This window comes from Channa argus, chromosome 6 (genome assembly GCF_033026475.1).
Source record: "Channa argus isolate prfri chromosome 6, Channa argus male v1.0, whole genome shotgun sequence".
In the NCBI taxonomy this organism is placed as follows: Eukaryota; Metazoa; Chordata; class Actinopteri; order Anabantiformes; family Channidae; genus Channa; species Channa argus.
In genome coordinates, this window is record NC_090202.1 from 15,769,605 (window position 1) to 15,793,521 (window position 23,917).

The 23,917-nt window shown below is 38.8% G+C and overlaps 1 protein-coding gene across 5 annotated transcripts in view; it reads right to left on the reverse strand.

The window, feature by feature from the left end:
• lekr1 (Leucine-, glutamate- and lysine-rich protein 1) overlaps positions 1–23,676 on the reverse strand; it is a 65,984-nt gene extending 42,308 nt beyond the window's left edge. For 4 of the 5 annotated variants that reach the window (XM_067507086.1, XM_067507090.1, XM_067507089.1 and 1 more), the window contains exons 1-3: positions 23,548–23,676; positions 20,824–20,924; positions 3,785–4,302 (exon numbers count right to left, since the gene is read on the reverse strand). In XM_067507086.1, the coding sequence (XP_067363187.1) occupies positions 3,785–4,302; positions 20,824–20,924; positions 23,548–23,560 (632 nt within the window). In that variant the 5' untranslated portion in view covers positions 23,561–23,676. Of the gene's footprint in view, positions 1–3,784; positions 4,303–20,428; positions 20,461–20,823; positions 20,925–23,547 lie in introns of all 5 variants that reach the window. The other variant, XM_067507088.1, reaches the window with a different exon arrangement.
• Positions 23,677–23,917: the final 241 nt, after the last annotated feature.

Below are 23,917 nucleotides of genomic sequence, written 5' to 3' on the forward strand. Positions count from 1 at the left end.
CATAACTGCCAAATCTAATTTTTGTTATTGTGTGCAAGATTATCTTATCAGTTGAAGGTGTATACAAGTGTGTGCAGGCCCACACACACACACACACACACACACAGAGTCAAATACAGACATATACAATAGTCTCACATCCAGACACACTATTTGGATCACGACTGAGACCAGCCAGCCAAGGGGAAGCAAGCAGACCAGCAGTGTACTAAATTCCCAGACACTTCTCTCAACACTATAAGCATGCGCACGAGTTACATGATATGTTTAAACCTGTCTTCAGTTAGACAAGCTTTGTCTGTCCATCCCTGTTTATCTCTTGGAAAGTGGAAAGTTTGTTCCACATAATCCTAATGCTGATTTTTCTGATCTGTGATACATTTTTGTTCTCTCTATTAATCTCTCATAATAATCAGTTTTGACATTAGCATTGGGGTGGGGTCTCCACAAAAATGATGCAGCAGAAAACGTCTTGTGCAGTCTTACAACATTGAGCAAGTTCCCGGTATTGGGCAGTCATGCATGTTCCTGATGAATAATTTCGTAACATAATTTCTGTATTTGTGCTGTTTACCATGATACTGTCACAATTAAGGATAGAACAGTTATCGCCACAATGACTGTCCAGATTTGTACAATATTGAGCGTTTATTAAAAAAAATGCTGTGTTCTTTGCATTGCTTTAACATACTGCAGGGCTAACGTTTGTGAATAGGGTCTTTCAGATTGGGAAACAGGCTTTTTGAAAGTGTCACTGTTTCACTGACATGGCTTCCTAACTCTCCTATGTACAATTGTTAACTGCATGTTGGACTCTGCTCACCATTGGTGAACCAGAATTTCTATAGAGAGTGGAAATTAATTGAGTTTTTTTTAACTAACATTGAAAGGTTATAAAAGTTTTTAATCTAAATCTATATAATTTCTAAATTAATACCGTATTTTTTACAGGCCCCTTGATTAATATGCCGTGATTATAAATGAGAGCATTACACTGATAAGCTTTTATTGTTGAAATGATGGCACAAAACTTTAACTGGGAGATTCAGCTTTATTCGTGTTCTTTTAAAAAAACGTTTTTTCCACATTCACATCATGTTAGTTGGAAGAGGAAAACTCTTCATTAGTAAACAGCTTACAATGCCATTTGCCAGTTTTACTATTAATGAGTATAATTCAAACTCTTAATTATTTGTAAAGTGCTTATGAGCTATAGCCACTATTACACATGTGGGTATTTACCTCTTAACTGTAACTATACTTGACAGTACTATACTATATTTGATTGGATAATGATGTGACCAGGTTTTGTTTTCTTTTGAGAAATGTTGATACCGATTTGGATATTTTGTGCCTTTCATAAAGAATCAAAATCATAACCTTACAAATAAGATATATGTCCCTCACATCAACATAGCATAGTTTTTTCTCTCTCCCACGCTCTTTGTTTCAGATCAAAATATTTCCCGCCTATCTGTGTTTGAACTTGTCTAGCAGATGAGATTTTGAAATGAGGTTTAATTGCACTTGTACTCTCCTTCTCATCTTGCTTTCCTGTGTTATTCACCCAGACTTTCCACTATTCATGTCAGAAATACGCATGCTGTCTGACATTTTAATCAGGTGTGATATCTATATGGTTATTTATACAATTATCAGGCTAAAAGTAAAAAAAGAACTCTTTACCACACATAGACACATACCACAGCCCCTTCTCTCATCAAACAGCTACTGTAAGTCAGATATAAAAGGAGAGCAATGAAATGTAAAGACAAGAAGACAAAACCCTGAATATGTGGTTGCCGTTGTGTGTGGGGGATGATATGGACATGTCTAATCAAAACTACGTTGATAAAACCCTTAAAAAGCATGATACTTTAATAAGGGCTTAAGTAACCTGCTGGCTAGAAACATTCACGTCCATGCCTGTACAAAATCTACCATCCTTTTGTGGTAAATTACATAACATCTTAACAAAAGATGTATTAAGTGTATGAAAAAGGCAGAGGGGGGACATCAATCATAAATGTGTCTCACATAACAGCTACTGCTGTCTAGCCAGCCATTCAGAGTGTCATTAACTCCCACTTGCATAATCTTTCTAGTCTTTTTTCTTTTGCCTTTTCATTTGTTTATTACCACCTGTGTGAGTAATGGTGTACAATTGCAGAAAAGTCCTGGCAAATTGCTGGCGTAAGACAGTAATAGAGAGACGTGTGAAAGACTGCACAATAAAAACAAGCATTAGTTTATCTTTTTTACTACGCGAAGAAGATACAAACTGAATTATGATATTTCATTAGAACACAGAGACTCCTCCTATGTGTATTTCACCTAATTAGTTTGTATGTATGTATTATACTGGCTACCTTGCCTCACTCCTCCATACTGTGCTCCTGCCTACATTAACCCAGACACTTTATCAGTCCATCTCTAACAGCCAGCACTGGAAGAGAGACTAAATGAGAAAAGAAAAGCTAGGAGGCTACACAATTAAGATTTTTACGCCAAATAGCATTTTTTATGTTTTGAGTATATAGAATACTTTCTATTTTTTGTTTTATGTGTAATAAAATAAAACTGATTTAAAATTAAAACCCTAATTATTTTGTCCACAGCACCAAGTAAACATTATCTATTTATCATGCACACTGATAATTTGAGGATGAAGCAACAGGCATGTCTTCGAGTGTGTGTGCGTCAACAAAAGTGTAAAACAGACCATCATCTTCCCAATTCTGTACACACATGCTAACAAATAAGATTTAGAGACAAAAAACACAGCAATTCCTGCTTATGTGTTTAAGCTCTGATATTAGTAAGCTTCCTGGTCTGAATTTATGCTCATGATATAACAGTTAAAAAAAAATCTACTTTTGGTTTATACTTACATTTCCCAGAATATCTATCATCATTCCCCAGAGAACATGCCTGTGCCTGTTGCATTCAGCTGAGATACAGTTCAGCACAAGTGTAGGTGGGGAAAGAAATAGAAAACAAATGAGGATATGGTAATGAAGAAAAATGGAACCAGCTACATCCATCATTTAAATATAACATGTGTCATGACTTGGTTGCAGTCTGGTTTTTCAATACTGGTTTTAAGGGAGAAATGTATCATCCTGTTTCTTTCTGATGCATTGCTCAGTGTGTATAATGTAAACTGTACACGCGATCATGCAGTCCAGTCACTGTATGAGAGTATCACAAGAACATAGCAATGAAATAAGTTATAACCATTTCTGACATTGCTTATTTTCTTTTTTGCTATCCTGATACAAAAAGTCTGTCTACTTACGGATAATTTCTGCACATATATCGTAAATAATAGTCCAGTACGATGGAAACTAAAACACAGCTTGGATTTAATCAGTAAAGTTATATGTTTTCTTAAACCTGAATATCTTTTCCTGCCAATTCTTAGTACTGGAGGAGGAAGGAATTAAAGACAACAACACCCCAGGAGTCTAAACGTTAAGACAAATATGAAGTGCAACAGCTCATCTCAGAGGGGGCCTTTTTGATATCATACCCGTCTCTCTTCTCTTGTCTGTTTCTCCACTACAGCCATTCAAATAGCAAAACGATGACAGTGGAATATATAATTATACAGCAAGATTTTTATCAGACACATGCCAGCTAGCTGGATATTTGTCAAAGAGTGTATTTGTGTGTTTTTCTGTTAACAGCATGCCTCACAGGATAATTGCCCACATGAAGCCTGGCATTAGAGATTATTTCACACCAGGGACAGGAAGCACAAACAAACACATGCAAACCTCACCTCTCTTCCAGCTGTTGAAGGTATTTTCTCTGCTCGTCTGCGTTTTTATTGGCCTTTTGAAGTGCGTCATTCAGAACTTTCTCTCTCTCCTCAATCTTCTTCTCCAGCTCTTCTCTTTGCTTCCTTTCCTCGTCCAAGTCTCCATGCATTCCCTTAAGTTTACTCTCTTTTTCTTCACTGATTTTCTGATAAGCCTCCATCTCACTTCTCTTCCTTTCAGTGTTTTCAAATGCATCTCTCAAAGCTTTCTCCATCTCTCTCTTCTTCTCTTCCAGTTCATCTCTGATGCTCCTCTCTTTCTCCTCTGCTTGTCTCTGCACCTCCAGATAAAGTGCCCTCTCCCAGTCAAGCCTGCCCAGCTCCAGCTCCTTTCGTTGGGCCTTCTCTCTCTGTGCAATCTCTCTAAGTTGCTGGAGCTCAGACTCTTGCTGTGCCAGTTGAATGTTGAGCTGATGGAACTCATGGAAAATAAGGTAGCTAACTCCACAGTAACGACACGCTGTATCACTGCTGTCCATCTGAGGGGAAAATATGTACAATTTGTTGGAAATTAAACAATGATAATTCAGGCTGTCCCAATCAAGTATTTCTGTTTGCTAATAGTAAGTCTATCTGAAACATTAAAATAACAGATTTATCTGAGACCCTCTTTTTTCAAACCTTACTGATCCAAATACTAGTGGTACTAGTTGAAAATGGGTACATTTATATACTTACATTTTTGATATGACAGAAATGAAATAAACAACTGGAAAAATGTAACTTCTGAATTTGACATAATGGGATCCTCTGGAGAAGAGATGATCAGCTGCTGGCCCCTGGGGCTAGATGTGGCCCGAGCCTTTTCTTTATGGCCTGAGACAAACTGCGTTACCTTCTGGGACTTCCTGATCTGACTGTATTTTTGACCCCTTAGACATCGTCATGGCTCTCTTGTCACAGCTCCATGTTAGCTAGAGGTAGGCACGGCGCACTTACACGTACGACTTTCACATCATTTTGAAACTGGAAATAACCCTCTACAGTATCAGTTCACATAGTGTCCCACTTCAAAGCCCCACTTCAAATGAGTGAAAGAACCACAAAAAATGCAAACAGAAATTTCTTCAATCTTAATTGTCATGACAGACAATTATCAGCTCATATCAGCTCAAAGATGATTAAAATATGTCTTCTGAAAGAATAAAACAAATGGCAGTTGGGCCAAATGGTAGAACTCACTCTAACTTAAAACGGTAAAGTTGTTTAATGCTGTAACGATCTAGTTGATATAAATAGCTGGTTAATCAAATGAGCAGGACACAAATGGCTTTTTCCCCAAAAAGACTGCTCTATGAAATAAACAGTGTAAATAAAACCCAGTGAGTTCTTTGCAAGGTTTGGTAAAAAGCATAAAATACACACAAAACCAAGTTCAAAGCACATACTATGCTTGGTATGAGCCACACTAATTGGGTATTGCCATATTAATCTATAAATGACATATCAGGCAAGAACTGTCTCAAAGTAAGTTTTCTCATGTTCATTGAAAATGATCCATATTAGTGCATAATACATTATACCTATAGTAAAGCAGTGTTCTGTGGGTACTTTTAAGTCAATTAATTAATAAATATACTCACATTTAGAAAGAGTTTAGCGTAAAACATTTCCACTAAGAACTGAAGGGCCCATTACCCATCAAAATCTGTTTAAACCACTCGTGTCAAAAGAATCTATTTTATATCTGTCAGCTGTTCAAAGCAGAGGTACACACATACTCTAATCCCTTCTTCAGATATTATTTTTACTTCTGTCTGTTAGAAAAAACATCTCCCAAAATGATCTTTCATTCTCTGTGCGTGTCGATGAATTCTCTCTAAGCTGTCTTCACTTCTTTCAGGCTCATGAGGGATAAAATCACCAAAGATGAAACCCCAAGCTTTCATCTTCATGATGATATGTGGCAGAGAGGCAGCTGATATTTGGATGACACGCTGACAGCTCCTGTGTCAGAAAGCTCCAAGTAGACTGCTCCATGATGTAAACAAGGTGAAATAAACTCACAAACTGAACAGACATTGTTAGAAAGACAACAGTGAACAGAATATTCACGTGATTTTCTTTGTCCATTGACCAACCGTTTATACGAGTGTGCCCAGCTGAAGTTTTTTCAACCCCTGCTGCAATTTTTTACAGTAGAGGTTGAAGGATTTAATTTTTCTGTACTGATTTTTTTTTCTAGCTCTATTTGTTTAAATCTACAAGAACAAAAGATAAAAAGCCTAACCATAAAAAGAAGGAGAGAGATGAAATGGAAGCAACCTGCCAAAACTATTTTCTAAAGGACACTTCAAATTAATTTTACTTAATGATCACCCTATGTGTTGTCCCTCTCTGTCTCTTTCTGCCTGTTGTCGTCTTCTTTACCATACCAGAGAAGTCAGAAAGAATGAATACCAAGGTGGCAGAGAAGACAGAGAAACCACAGAGCATTACTTTAAAGTACTTTTGATGTGACAAATGATTGACAGCTGACGCTTTAAGAAAATAAAGCTCTCTCTCTCTCTCTCTCCTCACTCCGTTACCACCTGTCAAAGTGCCTTCCTTGTGGTAGCATCTTGTCTATCCATGTCAGGTCAAGGTGCAGTTTATGTCTGCCTCTTGTCTTCAGGACAGTAGGAGTCTGTCTTCCATCAGCCATGACAGACAGAAAGACAGAGAGAGGAACACTGAACTTAGCAAATACTGAGTTAAAAGGGTGTGCACATTTATACCCAATGAAAGCAATTAATATAAAACTAAAACTCAACAGGCATGCTACTGGTTGTTTGGTGCCGTTTCCAAGCACAGTGGTACTTTGAGCTACATGCTAATGTTAGCATGCAATTGAACTCAAGGTCATGCCACAGACATCTCACTCAAACCCTCTATCGGTCTCTTGGTGGTGCTGAAGGAAAAGCAATAGGACTGAATGTCTGGGAACTATAAATGTCTCTCCACTCATTCCAACCTCCTTTCCAACCCACAGAGGACCAAAGAGGAACCTAGGGTTACAGAGGCGTCAGGACTGCTGCCTCCGCCCTTGGGAACTCTCTCCCAATGGACATTAAACTCATTTCCACCCCAAATCTCATTTAAAGTTGTTTCGAATAAAGCTGTACCACTGTCACTGGTGTTTTAAATTTATTAATTTGTCAGTTATTTTTACTAAAAGCTTTTCAGTTTGAAGAATCTGCAAGTTTCTAAAAAATGCCATATAAATAAAATGTAATATCATTTTTATTTTTACAAGGGATTCAACACCTAGATATTCATGCAGATTATACATTAGATATCCATTACAAATTAACTAAAGAATCAGAAAAAGTACACAACATCTTAAAGGCCTACACAAAAATACATTCCTCAGATACCCTCTACCTATTCTATACAATGAGTATTCAAAAATAAATATCTGACACACTTGAGTCTTACATATGTATCTAAAATTGACCTTTTTTAATCTTTGACCCTCCTTCAATTTACTTTAACACCAAGAAAATACGAGAAACTCGTTCCTTTATGTTGCAGGTTTCATTTGCATTTGGATGCTTGTAAAATAAAAAGGAAAATTTGTGCTCCTATTTTGTAACTATAAGGTGTGTTGAATGTCAAGAGACAGACATAAAAAAAAACACAGAAAGGACAGAAATGTAGAGAAGGAAGTATATTAGTATGGAAGGAGAAAATGCTCCACAAGATCGCAAAAATGACATTGTCTTGCCAGAGAATGCACTCTTGAGAATATGGGTTGTTATCTGTTTGCAGTGAGACTGAGAGGGTGAGAGAAATAGAGAGAGAGAGAGAGAGAGAGAGAGAGAGAGAGAGAGAGAGAGAGAAAGAGAGAGAGAGAGAGAGAGAGAGACAGAGATAGAGAGAGACAGAGAGCCAAAGAGAGTAAGTGCGTGCAAGTGTGTGCAATATTGGGACTGGGGCTCAGGGGGGTTTAGTGTTTACTGTGCAGATGTCCTCGTGGTTCCTCCAGGCATGGATACAGCAAAAACGACTAAGAGTGTGTGTGTGTGAGAGACTTTTGTGAGTGGAGGTTGCATTTTGTTTAAAAATGCTTATGTATGTAAATTTGTGTGTGTATGCACATTTGCATGTGCGGAGAGGGACTTCATTATGCGAATGATTTAGCCATGAAGACAGACTAGAAGGGGTAAGAAACAATGTTAAAGTGACCCAGACACAAAAGCCCATGCATACACAGACAGAGGCAGACTTTCTCATATTCACAGAAACATAGTCCAAATCATATATGAGGGCAGATGAAAGGCACAGACAGAAGCACATACACACCCACCGATGCACAGAGTGACAAACAGAGATCCACATAAAAACCCACACATATACAAGCGCAAACATGTGCACAGGCACAACCAAGAGACATAGATGAAGACAGAACCCTACAAAGACAAAATTTCCTCATAAGCATCTGAGCAGAGAGACAGGAAACATAAAATCACTCACTCTTCACACACACACACACACACACAAACACGCACTTACACACACACACACACACACACCCCGAGGGCACAAAGTCTGTGCCACCAGTGGATTGTGTGCTCCCATGACTGAGTTTTGCCCCGCAGGGAGACCTTTTGCCCAGGGCACTGACACGTTCACTTAGCACTCAAACCACAAAACTAACCCCTTCACACGCTCACACACACACACACGCACGTTCACATACACATGCTCACATAAACAAAGACACAATACCTGAGAGGAGGGGGAGGGGAGAAGAGAGAAGACAGGAAAAGAGACGGGAAAACAGGGAGAGGAGGAAAAAGGTCTTGTTGTCTTTTATTCTGTTTTGTGCCAGCAGCCAGTTGATGCTTCTCTTCAACACACCAAACCTCCTTGTCCTCCAGTGCCCACACAATTGTGTAGACTTTCCCTTGTGCCTTTGCTATCATGCTTTTATTCTGTCCCTTGATGGCTCCATTAGCATGACATTTAAAAAAATCAATTTTCAAGAAATATCCATCTGTGCCACATTGGTTTAATTCATCTGGTGATGAATGTTCTATTGTATATACACACATAACTGTTAGAAAAGAGCTTATTACAAAGACAACATAATACATGCAACTATGCAAACCATGCATAATGTTAAAGGGTACACCAGTGATGTAGTAGCTTCCTGTGTACCTCAGTATTCAGTCAATAACAGTTAATCATCCGCCTATTGTAAACCTCCAGCATGTGTCTACAACTAACAGGTTCCAAGACTGCTCTATGTTTAAGTGTGTGTCTGCGTTTTGTGACTTGGACCCACTCCACAGTCCATGTTATCACTACAGAGTCTCTATGCTCCATCAATTAAACATGCTGCTATTACCTCTCGCCTGATGTGAAACATTTAGAAGGGGTGGAGTGGGTGCAGATGGGGGCAACAGGGTAGGTGCATTCAGTGGGTGTCTTAGCAGGATGAGAAACATGACAAATTTATGTGGTGCTTTTTTAACTCCCTGACTGTCTGCATGCGTGTCTGTGTGCAAATGTCTGCTCATTGTTTCATGTACTGAGGGTGGAGGTGGACCGCTGTACAGATAAGGCACAAAAAGATCAAATTTTCCCATTCGACAACTCCTTCTGCAATCACTCTGCCTCACATTTTACCCTTAATCTTTCCCTTTTCTCCCATTCTCACCTTGTATCACCTTTCCTGATTTTTGCACCCACCGTTCTTTCTCCTCCTCTTGCATCTGCCCTTTCCCTCTCTCTTCTCTTCAACTTCCTACTCCTCTCCCTCATCCAACTCCGCCTCCTCAGCTACAGCTGCCGTGACCCATCTGGCTCATCAAAACACCAGAAGTGGGTCACTGTCACTAACTTTTCATGTTACCCACACTTATACAGACAGACACCCAGCACACACATAGACATGCACAGTAAACACCCTATGTCCTTATGCACAGAAAACATGCCTCTCATCACCAAAAACTGACCAAACAGGCATGCAACCATTTACATACATTTAACACAGTGCACAGAGTGTACTTTATGCCTACACATTAAGTAGGCATAAAAGATTACAAATGAATGCAATGTGACATGTCCACTGTATGTGGAGAGATTATGTTAAAAATGCTTTAGTTTATAATATTTGTTGCTTTATAACAAATGTAGGCAATTATAGGGACAAAAACAAACAGCTTGAAAAGTTATCAAGTTTTTTGTTCTCCCCTCTCGCTCCTCTCATGTTTTCTTATGTGTTACTACTTATCCATATTGGAAGCCTATTTTTTCAGTGTTTCTTTGCGTCTTTCTTTCTTTCTTAATGACCTCACCTAATTGCATTAATTCGATGAGACTAGGTAGAAGGTCAAAGCTTTAAATGGTGGGGAGACAGTACAGGTTACACAAAGAAGGCAAAAACAAATTAGCATAGACAGTAGGCCACAACAGATCTTCACAAACAGACAGACTAAACAATTTATATTCGTTAATCCCTAGTTCTTGAAAAACCTGAATACCCTTTTGCGATGCAAGCTTCAGAAGCCAATATTCGCATAGTCCTAGTTTAGAGATGCTATGAAGGGGTCCAACACACTTACAGTAGGTGATTTTTTTGGGTGCCAAAAGGATTAGAGGCATTAGGATTAGGTTAAGTGATATGATGATTGGTGGTGGATTTAGATGGGAATAAATAAATGCAGGAGGGGTGCCTTGCATACCTGCATCCTTCTGAACTATTCAAACTCTCTCTTTGCCTATCTTTCTATCTGACACATGCTCCTCCTTTCCGTCTGCTCAGCTGGCACTTCATGCTGATTCTATGTGTCTGTCATTGGAATCACAGAGACGTTTGATCACGCAAGCATTTAAGAAGGGATTAAGTAGTTAAAGGACTTATTCTTGTTTTTTCCCCTTATATTCCTAAATTATTTTCTTTGTTTTTTTGTCTATGACAGCTTGTGGTGTGTGCTGAAACTATGGAAAACATTGCCCAGTTGTGCTCTTGTGTTTGAGTGTAAAAACATTTTTCTGAACACTTTCTGTACAGGTGAGTGCCTGTACAGAATGTACATGTTGTTTAGTTTTTTGTTTTGTTTTTTGGTGTTTGAATACACCTGAGTGCATGTGCATACACAGCCTCTGGTTTTGGTGCTCAACATTGTGTGTGAGCAAACGGCACTTCGTGACTCTGGCTTAGTTGATTCTTGTGACGATGAAGACCCCCTGTTGTGCTCAGTGTAGCGAGAGCCAACACTGAGATTCCACTCATCTGGACCCCATGGTGAACCAAGCACCACGTGACAAGTGTGTGTGCGTTCATGAAGGAGTGTAGATATGGGCATGTGCAGAAATATTTGTGTGTTTTACTTCCTTGACTCTGTCTGTGTGAGTGAATATGTGTCTGTGTCTGTTTATCTGCATGTGAGTGTATGCGTGTGTCTGTGTGGAGGAGCGAAAAAGAAGGGGTAGTAATGGTCAAAAGGGATAGAGAGAAATGTAAAAGGGGAGGGCAGTAAGTAAGTAGTAAAGAAGCAGACAGATCAGGGGCATATGTACTGTACTGTAGAATCGATGAATCTAAACATGTGAAATGGCCAGTGTTGCTGTTATTTGTGTCTGTATAGAAGAATAGCACAGAGTCAGCCACACATATTCACACATGTGCATGCAGGGTTTTTTTTTTTGTGTGTGTCCTTTTGGCTTATCCCGTGAGTTCAGGGTCACCAAAGTGGATCATTGTCCCCATGTTGATTTGGCACAGTTTTTGATTTTTTTTATGCTGGATGCCCTTCCTTACGCAACCCTCCCCAATTTCTACCTGCCTTGGACCGGCACTGCACAGCTGGGGAAGTGAATGGGCTGTTAGGGGTTCAGTGTCTTGCCCAGAGACACTTCAACATATAGCTGGGACTGGGGATCAAACCAGTGACCCTGTGGTCCGTGGACAACTGCCTTACCAACTGAGCTACAGCTGCCACTACACTTGTGCAGTCAGAGTGCAGGGCCTGAAATCAACAACAGACACAGGAAGGTCATGACAAAGTCAGCAGACTAGGCAAAGTGCATTAAGGATGGGCCTGAATTGTGGGAGGGTGGGGGAGGGGAGGTGATTATGCAAGGGGGGTAATAAAAGGGGGGTTTGTGATTGTGGGTTGCATGTTTGTTGCATGACTGGCTCTCTATTTGCATATGTTCTCTTTCCCTGCCTTCTCCATCTGCCTGCCCGGCCATCTCACTCATTCATAGGGTGGAAGCAGGGAAAGGGCACTGGCAGGGAAAGAACCACCTATGGCTGCCTCGACCAGTACTTGACCACGCTTCACATCACATCCAAACACAGACGAAGGGGCAGCACAGCATGGCACAGCACAGCAAAGCAGACACAACAAACAACTAGCCTAAGCAGCAGGTGGGGAAATCTGTCCGGGATGTCAATTTTGTTGTGTGTGTGGAGGTTTTAGTTGTGTGGAAGTCGACCAGTGGGTCTATGTGTCTTAATGGATTTTTTTAAAGTTGGGTAAACTTCCCTCCTGTACTGGGCCAACTGCATCCTCTGCAGCTTGACATTGAAAAGTCACAGTGATAGCTGCATAAAGATCGTCTAGCTTTTTAAAGCTACATATTCCTGTTAAGTAAACATTCTTTCATTTTAAACAAAGAATAGTGGACATTGCAGCTGATTCTTACAGCTTTCTTCAGGAGTGAAAAGAGGGTGTAATAGTTATATTAATACTACATTTCCCTATATTTCTATGCTGTGTGTCATGTATGAGATTATAAGTGAGCAGTAGAGAGTGTCCAGTGAAATCTGATTTACAAAGTCCTTTGCTTTATTAGTCACTGCAATATAGTCTGATATTTTGGCTTTAACATTAGCCTTAACATTGACATAATTTATATATGTAGCTTCTAACTTCCAACTTTATTTTTTATTAATTCCTACTTAAAATGTTATTTCAGACACCTTAGCAACTTCAACTCAATGAATTTGGCCTTACTACATGAACTAGTAACACAATTTCCGAGTATAATAAATTGGTTATTTTTAAGATTTAAGGACAGTTTATTAATACACCAGAAATGTAAGAATATCTTATCACTACTGGTTTTATTGCCATTGCATTCAAAATATCTCATCCATCCATCCATCCATCCATCCATCATCTTAACCGGTTATTCTGTTCAGGGTCACAGGGTGGCTGGGAGCCTATTCCAGTTGCCAGTAAGCAGGAGGCCGGGTACAACCTGCCCTAAACACAAAGACAGACAACCATTCACACATACGGAAAATTTAGAGTCACTAGTTAACCTATATGCACACCTTCGCACTGTGGAAAGAAGACTGCAGTGCCCGGACAAAATCCACAAAAGCATGGGGAGAACATGCAAAATCCACACAGAAAGGCAGCAGCCCACCACTGAATAAACCAGGGACTGCCACCTCACAGCTAGAAGCTTTAACACTTAGCACTCCACCACAGTGATGCCCATTGCAAATATTCTCTCCTTCTAAGTAAGGTGCTACTACTACTTCTATTATTACTGTAGTACTATATTACTATTACCACTATTACTTCTTCTGCTATTAGCAAATAATATACCTTTATTGTATTTCACAACATATCTCACAGTATAATGTATTTACATAAAAAAGAGCAATTGACCCAGCGCTAAAATTTAAGGAAAATGCAGAACGGTAATATAAGCTTGTTTACCTTAAAAAGCGCATCAGAACAAGCAGTGTATTATAATTTAATGTCGCCCTATGTTTCTTAGAGCTTAGGTTTCAAGCACAGACTAAGTGCAGACAAAAGAGGTGAAGCAAGGACAAGAGGGCAGTCAGTGTAAAAAAGCAGCCAGAGAGAAGGGGGAGCATTGACTGTTACATTAATCAGAGTTAGCAGACAACACATGTGCTTCCGTTAGCCCCACTAGACCATGCATCACAACACACAGCCCAGCACGACATGGCACAGCACAAAATCCAAGAAAGGCCAGAGGAGGCAACACTGGTTGAACTGCATGAGTGTCTGCCTGCCTATTGTCTCTGTGCAAGGTTTGCAGTTTGCTCATGAACCAATACGTTCTTCAAATTTACTCTAGTATTGGTTTGCTTGTTTGCAGTTTAAACCAGGTAATGGGATAATAGGAGGTCTGAGCAAGCAAAATGAACAAGATATAATGGCATCACGCAGTTGCTACAGATTTGTCAGCTGCACATTCATGACACAAATCTCTGGTTCGACCACTTCCCAAAGATGCTCTATTGAATTGCAATATGGTGACTGTGGAAGTCATTTAAGTACAGTACACTCATTGTCATCGCTCTGTTAAAGATACCACCTGGAGGTAATTTAGGCTTAGTGACATGGTGTGTTATCCTGCTGGAAAAGGCCATCAGAGGATGGTAGACCGTGGTCATAAAGGGACCGACATTGTCAGCAACAACACTCAGGTAGGCTGTGGCATTTGAATGATGTTCAATTGGTATGAAGAGGTCCAAAGTATGCCCAGAAACTATCCCCTAGACCATTACACCAATAAATCCAGGCTGACCTTTTGATACAAGGTAGGATAGATTCATGCTTCATGTTGCTAATATTGAATTCTGATCCTACTATCTGAATGGGGATGCAGAAATCAAGACTCATCAGACCAAGCAACGTTTTTCCTAAATTATGTTGTCCAATTTTGGTAAGCCCTTACAAACTATAGTCATATTATCCTGTTCTCAGCTTCTCAGTGTGACACTCTGCTGCGATAGCCCATCTGCCTGAAAGTTTGACATGTTGTGTTTTGTTGTACAAGTGTTTTTCTAAGTTACTGTTGCCCTTCTATCAGCTCAAACGTGTCTGGTCATTATCCTCTGACCTGTAACATCAACAACAGAATTGATGCTCACTGGATATTTTTTCTTTTTCAGACTCTCATCTGTAAATCCAATGGTTGTGCACGAAAATGAGTATCAAGAGTTTCTGAAATAGTCAGACCCGTCTGTCTGGCAGCAACAACAAGGCCAGGTTCAAAGTCACTTAAATCATCTTGCTTCCCATTTTGACAGCAGATTGTCTTGACCATGTCTATAAGCCTAAATGCATTGGTTTGCTGCCATGTTTTTGGCAGAGAGTTGTGTTAACAAGCAGCTGAACAGGTGAACCTAATAAAGTTGCCACTAAGTCTATATTACTGTATTATTGAACAAAAAGTCCCTATACGTGCCTCAAAATCTTCTGCAGTTATTGCAGTTTTATAGAGTTTTCAACAGCACCCACAAAACATGCCAGAACTAGCTGTATTCAGCTTTGAATATGTACAAATGGTGAAACTAGTAACCAAAATGATAACAGTCAATGAAAAACGTAAGAGCAGTAGCACATGCAAAGCTTTCAAAAAGTGAGATTGTCACCTTGCTGAAAACACAATAGATCTTGGTGAATATCGTGGCTAATCATCTGTTGACAGTGAATTTCTTTCTGTGTGAATGTTGAGTGAGTGCAAAATATCCATAAAACGTTCTGGGCTGGCAGAGTCTCATTTAACGTAAAATATCATTTACAGGCTGAGCGCAGTTTCAAAACCTTACAGAATGAGCAAGAAATATTTCCAAATACAATTTGAAAGAGCTAATATTGAAGAATGAATAATGAGCTTTGGGGTAAACTAAGGTCGTTGGAGACTGTGCTGTGCTGCCAAATTACTGAACTATATGAGTTAATTAAAATGTTTGATTTCGTAAAATGTTGTTGAATGTTTAAAACACTCTATTTATACAATTTTGTTGAAAAAAGCTCACAATACCAACTGTTTTCTTGGTTCTTGGAATGTCAGAATACTTGATTATTTTGATTTTTTTCTAAAACAAATTCAATACTGGCTGGAATGGCAGCAGCTTTATAAAAGCAACAGTGACCTTGCAATGACCTGTGGATTATCACTTTGTATTACCAGGCCCCAGACAACACCCGTGACAATATTGCACAATAATCCCCCTGCTGTCTCTACTCCAGATCAGCGTTCACCTGATGAAGTCTCCCCCTCTCCCCATCTCTCTCTATCTTAATCCGTCTCTTACCGTAGGATTAAGAACACAGACTGAAAAGTGGCAGTCAGAGAGGAGGAGAAAAGAACAGGGCAATGAACAAAGAAAACTGCAAGGTTATTACAGTTAATTGAAACTAAAATAAAAATGTACTCAGAAACTAAAATAAAAATAAAAATCGCTCTAAAGGCTAAAATAAAACTAAAACTTTTATCAAAACTAAAAGAAAAATAACTTTTAATGTCTGGAATATGTAAAACTGGGAGTCATCAATCCAGTACTGGAGCGCAAGAGAGGCTGTTTAATCTCTGTCGGAAGAAATAAAAACTAAAACTAAATAAAAAAGTTTTAAACTATAATTACAAATAATTATACAGCAAACCCCTAAGGTCTTATTAATGAGAAGGATCAAGAAAAACAGTGAATGCATTTTTAAAATATCCATTATTTAAGGAAGGGACACGTGAAGGAGAAGTAAAGAAAGTGATACAAACAGAGAAAGAAGAAAAAAGGAAAGATGTGTAGTTCTCCTCTCCTGTCTTTCTTTAGCATGCCCACATGGGAAAAAAAAGCAGTTAAGAGCCAATCAGTTATACAGTCAGATGCAGGAAAAGACAGGACTGAGACTGGTCAAAACATTCATGTACACCATTACACTGAGTTATGCAAAGGAAGAAGTTGAAGATTTTTGTTTTTTTTTTTTGAGTAAGATGCACCAGTCATTATCTTTTTTTTGTTTTTCAAAAGTGTGTACACGCACATTCCTAGTCCCTTACCAGAATTTCCACTATATTCACTACATCATTCACAAATGCAAGTCTGCTTGTTACAAGGTGCAGAAGCTTTTTTCTTTTCCATTCTGTAATAAAAATGTGTGCGCAGCATGTTGCATCAGCAGGTCTGTATATGTCCACCAGTCTTTCTACATGTGGAACAGACTGTTAAATGTATTATACAAGTTGGATGCAACGATGTGTCTGCCTTCAGGACAAGAATGGGTAAAATTTTCGCTGAGGTAATAATGAAGCTTAACAACAGATGTTTAGGTGTACACGAAGCAAAATGTTATTCTATTTATTATTGTGTTTACAGCAAAAGGAATTACACTGCCTGGGTGGCATTTATTATCACATTAAACCTAAATAAAATAAAATAAAAACTGTTTAGGAAACATATTTAATGCTTCAATATGTACCCACACTACACAACCCAAACCTAAAGCTTAACCTAAACAACACTATAAACATGTGTACACCAAAACCATTTCAGCTTTTTTTTTGTCATTTGTCTCATGCATCTATCCATCTGTCTGCCTCATACCTCAATGCAATCTAATCACAAAGCATATTTTTATCAAATTATGTCTATTTTCTTTATTTTGAGTACAGTGGGGTGCTGGGCTCTGAGAGCTACCATGTGTCTGATCTACACTCAATGCAGGAGAAAAGCTGCTGCTGCCAGTGCTAATGTTTTTCTTTATGCAGACTGTGTAGACGTTGTGTAACCTCAACCCTAAAATTAAGTCTTTACAAAGACTTAAAAAGAGCTCACACACACACACACACACACACACAATGCTTTTACTACATACACTTTTACTCAGTTTTCACTTTTACAGACAGCAATCAGCCAGGGAGAAAAACCAGCCCGTAGTTACTGTGGGGCCCTCCAGTGAAACTTCCAATACGTCTTCTCTAATTCTATAGAGAGACACATAAACCTCATATAGAAAGAGTAGGAAAGATAAAGATAAGGGAGATGTGATTTGTTGCTGAGACTTAGAAAGGGGTGGCAACCTCAGGCTCAATTATGAATGAAACAAGTGAGACAGGTAGTGAATACATGATTACATGCCATGGCCTGTATAGTGTGTGTGTACATGTGCGGATGGAGCAGAGTACGTAAACACAGCCGTTTTAAAGTACCAATGTTGTGTCTATAATCTCCTAATGTGTCTGTCTGCTGTTACAAAAGGAAACAGAAAAAATGTTCTTTTTAGTAGTATGAAGGAGAGAGCTAAGTGTGTTTGTGTGCTTGCTTATCTCTGTGTATGTGCATGTGTATAGAAGAAAGTGTCTTCGTTTTTGGTCATTCTGGCCTCTTTCTTTCAACTGACTCTCTTTCTCTGTTGAAAACAAACAGAAAATCTTTCACTTATCTCTCTTGCACACACAGTGGGTTGCCACTTTGTATCCTTCCCTTTTCTCTTCACTAACTCACTAATTAGCTCTGCAGTGAACATCTTGTCCTGTTACGTTGTGTTTTGAGCTCTTCACAGTAACAGATCACAACATTTGAGAAGTTAACAGGAAGTATTGTCCATCCAGTCTGCTTTTCGCTGCTTACTTTTTGCCTCTTTTCTCTCTTCCCCTGTGCTTCCTTCACTCTTAGAGGTGAACATCTTGTCCTGTTACACTGTGTTTAGGCTCCTAAGACTGTGTGACTTGAGAAGTGAATAGGTAGTATCAGCAACTCATGAAGAACAAGAGGTGCTCAGCAGCTGTGTAAAAAGGATGCAGTGTACTCTCCTCCGTGCCGCACTGAAAACAACTAATCCTTTAGCCACATTCTCAACTAGAACACAATGCTGGAAAAAAAGAAGCACATAAAAGTTGAAATGGCGCTACCAAATAGGAAAGAGCAATACACCTGTTTGTTTTGAGTTTTACATGTGACAATATACAAAGGGTTTTGCCATATTCAGGCAAAAAAATGCACTGTGCCACAGTTTTATCAAAGCCAGGGTCATGAAACAAACAAATCACCTTATTATTGATAGTACATTATAAGGAATATAAGCATGTTTGCAAAGTACTAATGAATGGCCATTATAATAAAATAGGATTTCCAACAACTGGATATGCAGAACAATATGGATGTTATATCGCAGTTTCTACAAAACTAGGTTAACTTATTAGATTGGTGAGCTACTTAATATCTGTAGCAACTGATTTAGCAGCATGCATATGGACAGAAGATAGGGAGACACCCTGGACAGGTTGCTAGAATTGACAGCCCCCATTTTTAGCATTCATACCTAATACAAAATAAGAAGGTCATTAATAAACCCAATCTGACATTTTTTCAAATGTAGGGATAAAATGAAAGCTACTGTGGTAGTTGGTGGTATCACACCTTTATTTACTGTCTTCTTTGAAAACTACCATCTTGAAATGTATGATTTGGTATTTTTATGTATCTGCACCTGTAGCTGTATTTGAACTGCATCCCTGTGTATACACACAAGAAAGTTCAATGTGAGTGCATAAATGTGTGGGTGGGAGATATTTTGTGTATGTGTGTCAACGACAATTCTCTCCTTCTCAGCAGCCCGCTATTAAACCTTGGTGCCGGTCCTCTCCCTGAACACTACGATTAACAGCACTTAAATGGACCTGTTAGTACGCCACCTCCTCTTTTTCTCCCACGCCGACTAGTGCACATGGTGCTGCCCACAGCTTTGAGCTTGCAATTCACACTGCCTGTGTTGTTTTTTGTTCTCTGTTCACCCCCAGTAAACTAAGCTTCCTCCAATAAATGTTGCTGAAGTGTACTCAGCAGGGGGCTAAGCCCAGAACATCCTCTATTTTACGGACCTATTGGAATTTGAGTGGATAACAGAGGGAGGGAGTTATATCCTGAGAATGAACCAGATGGGCTATGATCGCAATGTCCGTCTCTCTCTCGTTCTCTCAGTCTTTATTGTCGTTCTTTCCATTTTTTCTTTGCTGTGTGTCTGGTTATCACATGCCCCTTGTGACAAATCATAAACAGAAGGACTGAAAAGAATGCACACACAAATAGATGTGTGGAATAGATGCTCACTACAAAAATCAATAAATAAGATGGATTCCCATTAGAGACTGATGGTCATGGCACAGCAGGAAGAAATATAGATGGACAAGCAAATGGGTGGATGGGTAAATGGACTCTATGTTTGCACGTCTGTGCACTGTTCAGGCATCGAGGTGTTTGCGGAAGGCCTATGTGGGAGGCCGGGGGAATTTTATTTGTACATGGCCAAGGGCATGGAATGGGAATCCTCAATACATAATGTACCAGGGGAGGTTTTGTTCACAGCCATCTACTGGCCCCAATAAGACATTCCAGAAATGACTGGAGAGCAGCAGACAGAGGAACTGAGAGAGACAGGAAGAGAGGGCAGATCATAGAGAGAGCATATAAAGCAGTCTCATTGATCCAATCAGTAATATTACCACTATTACTAATATTTGCCCCACTTCAACAGAAACAAGCAGTGGGACATACAGACAGGTTGTAAAAAACCCAAATGGAACTCTGTTCCATGTCATACCCATTGTGGTATATCTCTCTCACTTATTTGCATTGCCACTATGCAGCAGCAACATAGTAAGTGGGCCCAACTTTGGTGCTGACTCCACTGTTGACGTATTAATTCCAAAAACTATGATAGTGTGAATGTTTGACAAAGCAGTAGAGACAATGGTTCCCACAAAAACAAGGCACATACCCCATTATCTATTAGAATAGCAAGCAAGTATTTCCTGCTAATATACATTCATACCATATGGGCATATCATATGGGAATATATAATTGCTACCTGACAATGACAAAGATATAAAGCACCCACCTTTACTGCCAGGTACTTCTTGCGTGCTTTATCTTAAAACAGATAGAGGATTAGAAAGAGAAGACATCATCCCATTTTTTTATTTAAAGTTTATGGATACAGAAGAATATGGAGAATAGTGTGGAAACAGTCATCCAGATATAAATAAAAAGTGCTTTTAAGGCATTTGGATTTCTGGTTTGTAAATCACATTTGTTAGCAAAATATTTTGTGTCAACAATTCTGTTCATTACGATGTTGGATTGAAAGGAAACTTACACTGTTGTCCAAAACCTAATGCATGTATGTGCCGAAGTGTCACCTCTCTTCAGAGTTTTTATTGTTCCTGTACATTTAACTTTGAATACAGTCAGCAAGCTACCTACCAGAAACATGATTTTTAAATCACATCCTACCTTTTTTATCTCATCAGGAAGTGGGTAGACTGGGGGACAGTGAAGATACATCTTCATCTCCTCATTCTCCTCTTCCCCCTTCACTGATTGCTTCTTGTCTCCTGGAAAGAACACCAGCAGAACACTGTGTGTTGGGGATTATCATTTGGTGTAGCAAAGTAGGGTTGCAACGAATTCAGAAAATAATAGATAGATAAATATCCATTTCATAAAAGGTTTCTAGGGGACATAAGCAAAGTGCTTGTTTGACCAAGAGAACAAAATATTGGATTTACAATACTCCTAAATAGATATGACCCAATATTTAAGATCTGTATACAGTGAATATTGCTGTTTTTGCTATAAATAAACAAGTTTGTTTGTTTTTTTTTGTTTAATTTAGGAAGTGACCAGTTGACTGATCTAATTATTTTAGCTATACTGAAAACATTCCTGGCCAGCACCGAGGTACAGTGGTTTACAGCTCGATGGTCGCTGGTTTGAATCCCCGGGCATCGGCAACCTTTCTGTTTGAAGTTTGCATATTCTCCTGATGCTTGCGTGGGTTTCTTCTGGGTTAGGTTAATTGGTGTCTCTAAATTGTCTGTAGGTGTGAATGTGAGTATGAATGTTTGTGAATGGTTGTCAGGCTCCAGCACCCCCACAACCCTAAACAGGATAAGCAGTTACAGATATGGAGAGAGACGGATGGATGGATGTGAACTTTCACAGAAATATAATAGACTTTTAATAAGGAAATTCAATTAAATTAGTAAATTGTTATTGAAGGTATTTGTGAACTGATGTTGTCTTTAACTTACACAAAACCTCCTTTATGTTCTCCAGCATGTTACAATGCTATGGTCAACAGTAGCAGCTTCCATATTTTCTTTTATAAAAAATTAATCCCTAGTATAAGTATTTCTAGATTAATTCTAAGAAACAATGTTTTATATTTAAGAATATTGACTAGATCTTTGAGGATAAAATTGAGCACAATTTTCCAACTGATGAACAGTACTTAGCCTCTCATGGTAATATAAGACCCAACCTTGTAGGACACTAGTAACCATTTTACAGTATGTCCACACTCTAGTTAACAGATTAATCAGTGAGGATTAAAGCATTAAGCCTATAGACTGTACATTATGACATTTTAAACCAGAGGGTATTTTGGCTTCACATTTCACATTAACCTGGCCTCCCCGACAGAGCAAAACAAGGTTTAACAGGTACATATAACCATTATTACATAACAACATGTGGTTTTTAACTAATGGTGGAGGTGATAGTTTAATTGTATATTGTGTTCTGGTTTCTGGTGCTATGTAATAATGGTCAAAGTGGCAATGGGTGCAGAAGGTCATGTGAGGAATCACACTAATGCAAGTCTAACCCACACTCCGTTTGTCTTTCTGTGTGTGCATGTTTTCAGGGCATTTATCTGTCAGCTCACCATTGGTGAGGGAAAGCATCACGCCAACTCAACACTTGACCTAAGATAAAATAACTCTGGCTTAAGTTATAGGGCCATAGGTCACACCTCTTGTTATGGTCTTCTGTGCATGGCCGTGTGTCAAAGATTAAATGCCCTTGCAGACCATTAAAAGAAAATAGAATGAGAGGACACAAGAAAATGTACAGCACAAACACACATGGATTTGTCCAAAAGAACAATTCAGAAAGAAAGACACATATCCAGCTATATACAATATAATGAGTCATGCTGGCTGTTCAACTCAACTTTTATCAATTCATATTTTATTCATACAGACCAATGTAACAAATGGCACAATGTCTCAAGGGGCTATACACTGTGGGCACTAATCACTAAATAATCATGTTCATTCCATATTTCTCATTCATATTCACACATTCTAGACGCACAAACCTGCCCAGTCAAATTAAAATGCAGCTGAGAGCTTTAATCAAAGCCAATATTACTATATTAGTAACATGACAGTAACGAGCAGGACTTCTTTTATGTGGACACAGATATAAAGAGCTGATTTTGCATGACTCCCCAGTGACATTCAGTCTATTTTAGCCTGATTAAAGTTTTAATCAGTCTAATGCAAGAGAAACAAGCTGTTCATAATCTATTGTGCATGGACGCATTTCTGAGTCGTGAGAGGAAACATACAAACATACTACATTTAAACCCATGAGCCCACAGTATAGAACAAGCATAAAGACAGGCACTGAGGGGCAAAAATCGTTTGGTTACGAGGGAAGGGAGGACCCAAGATGAACAAATAGCTGAAAAAATTCTTCCCGATATGTTTAAACAATTAGACGTATTGACCAAAACATACATGTAAGCTGATGGAGTTCAGCAGTATGACACTATTTTATAATTTTAACTAACAATAAGGCTTTCTGCGTTACCAAACTTTAAGAAGAAGACAGACAATAATTCAATATATCCTCTTATGTTATAAGACAAAAAAGCTGAAAAGGTGGCGTCAACTCTTTAATAGAATGCGTGGGGTAAAAATGGGGTATCACTTTCATATATACTCTATAATAAGGAAGGTTTTACATTTATGAAATGAGAAATGGGCATCGTTGGGCAAGTTAATCCAAAGAGCATTTTTGAAGTTTTGATCTTCTCAATAACTGTCATTGCTAACTCTGTAAACAAATCAGAGAGCTCTCTAAACTAGGCTAACCTTCACCAACGCAAAGATAAAGATGCAACTTCTTTCTTTCGGCATTTCTCGAGTTGAACAAATATTTACCTACCAATTATCTCCATTTGGGCTCGAAAGAAGGTGAGAATATTCACAAAAATCAAAGTTTAAATGGACTTTTCCTGACGCGAGCCATGCTCTGGCTGTTGCTAAGGCTACGACGTAACACTGTTACGTAAGCACGCGGCAAGGAACGTTCAATGATCACATGAGAGCAAACACCGGATGTTCCATCAAAATAAAAGCACTCTAAATAATTGAATACAACCAATTATATTCTCACAAAAAATTTTTTAAATACACTTAGTAAGTAACTAAGTAAGTAAACCTTACATTAGAGCTTTAATTGTGTATTCTCATTTAATGCTACTTCATGCATACTTCCTCTACAATACTTTTGTTTTAGTATGGTACTTTTTACT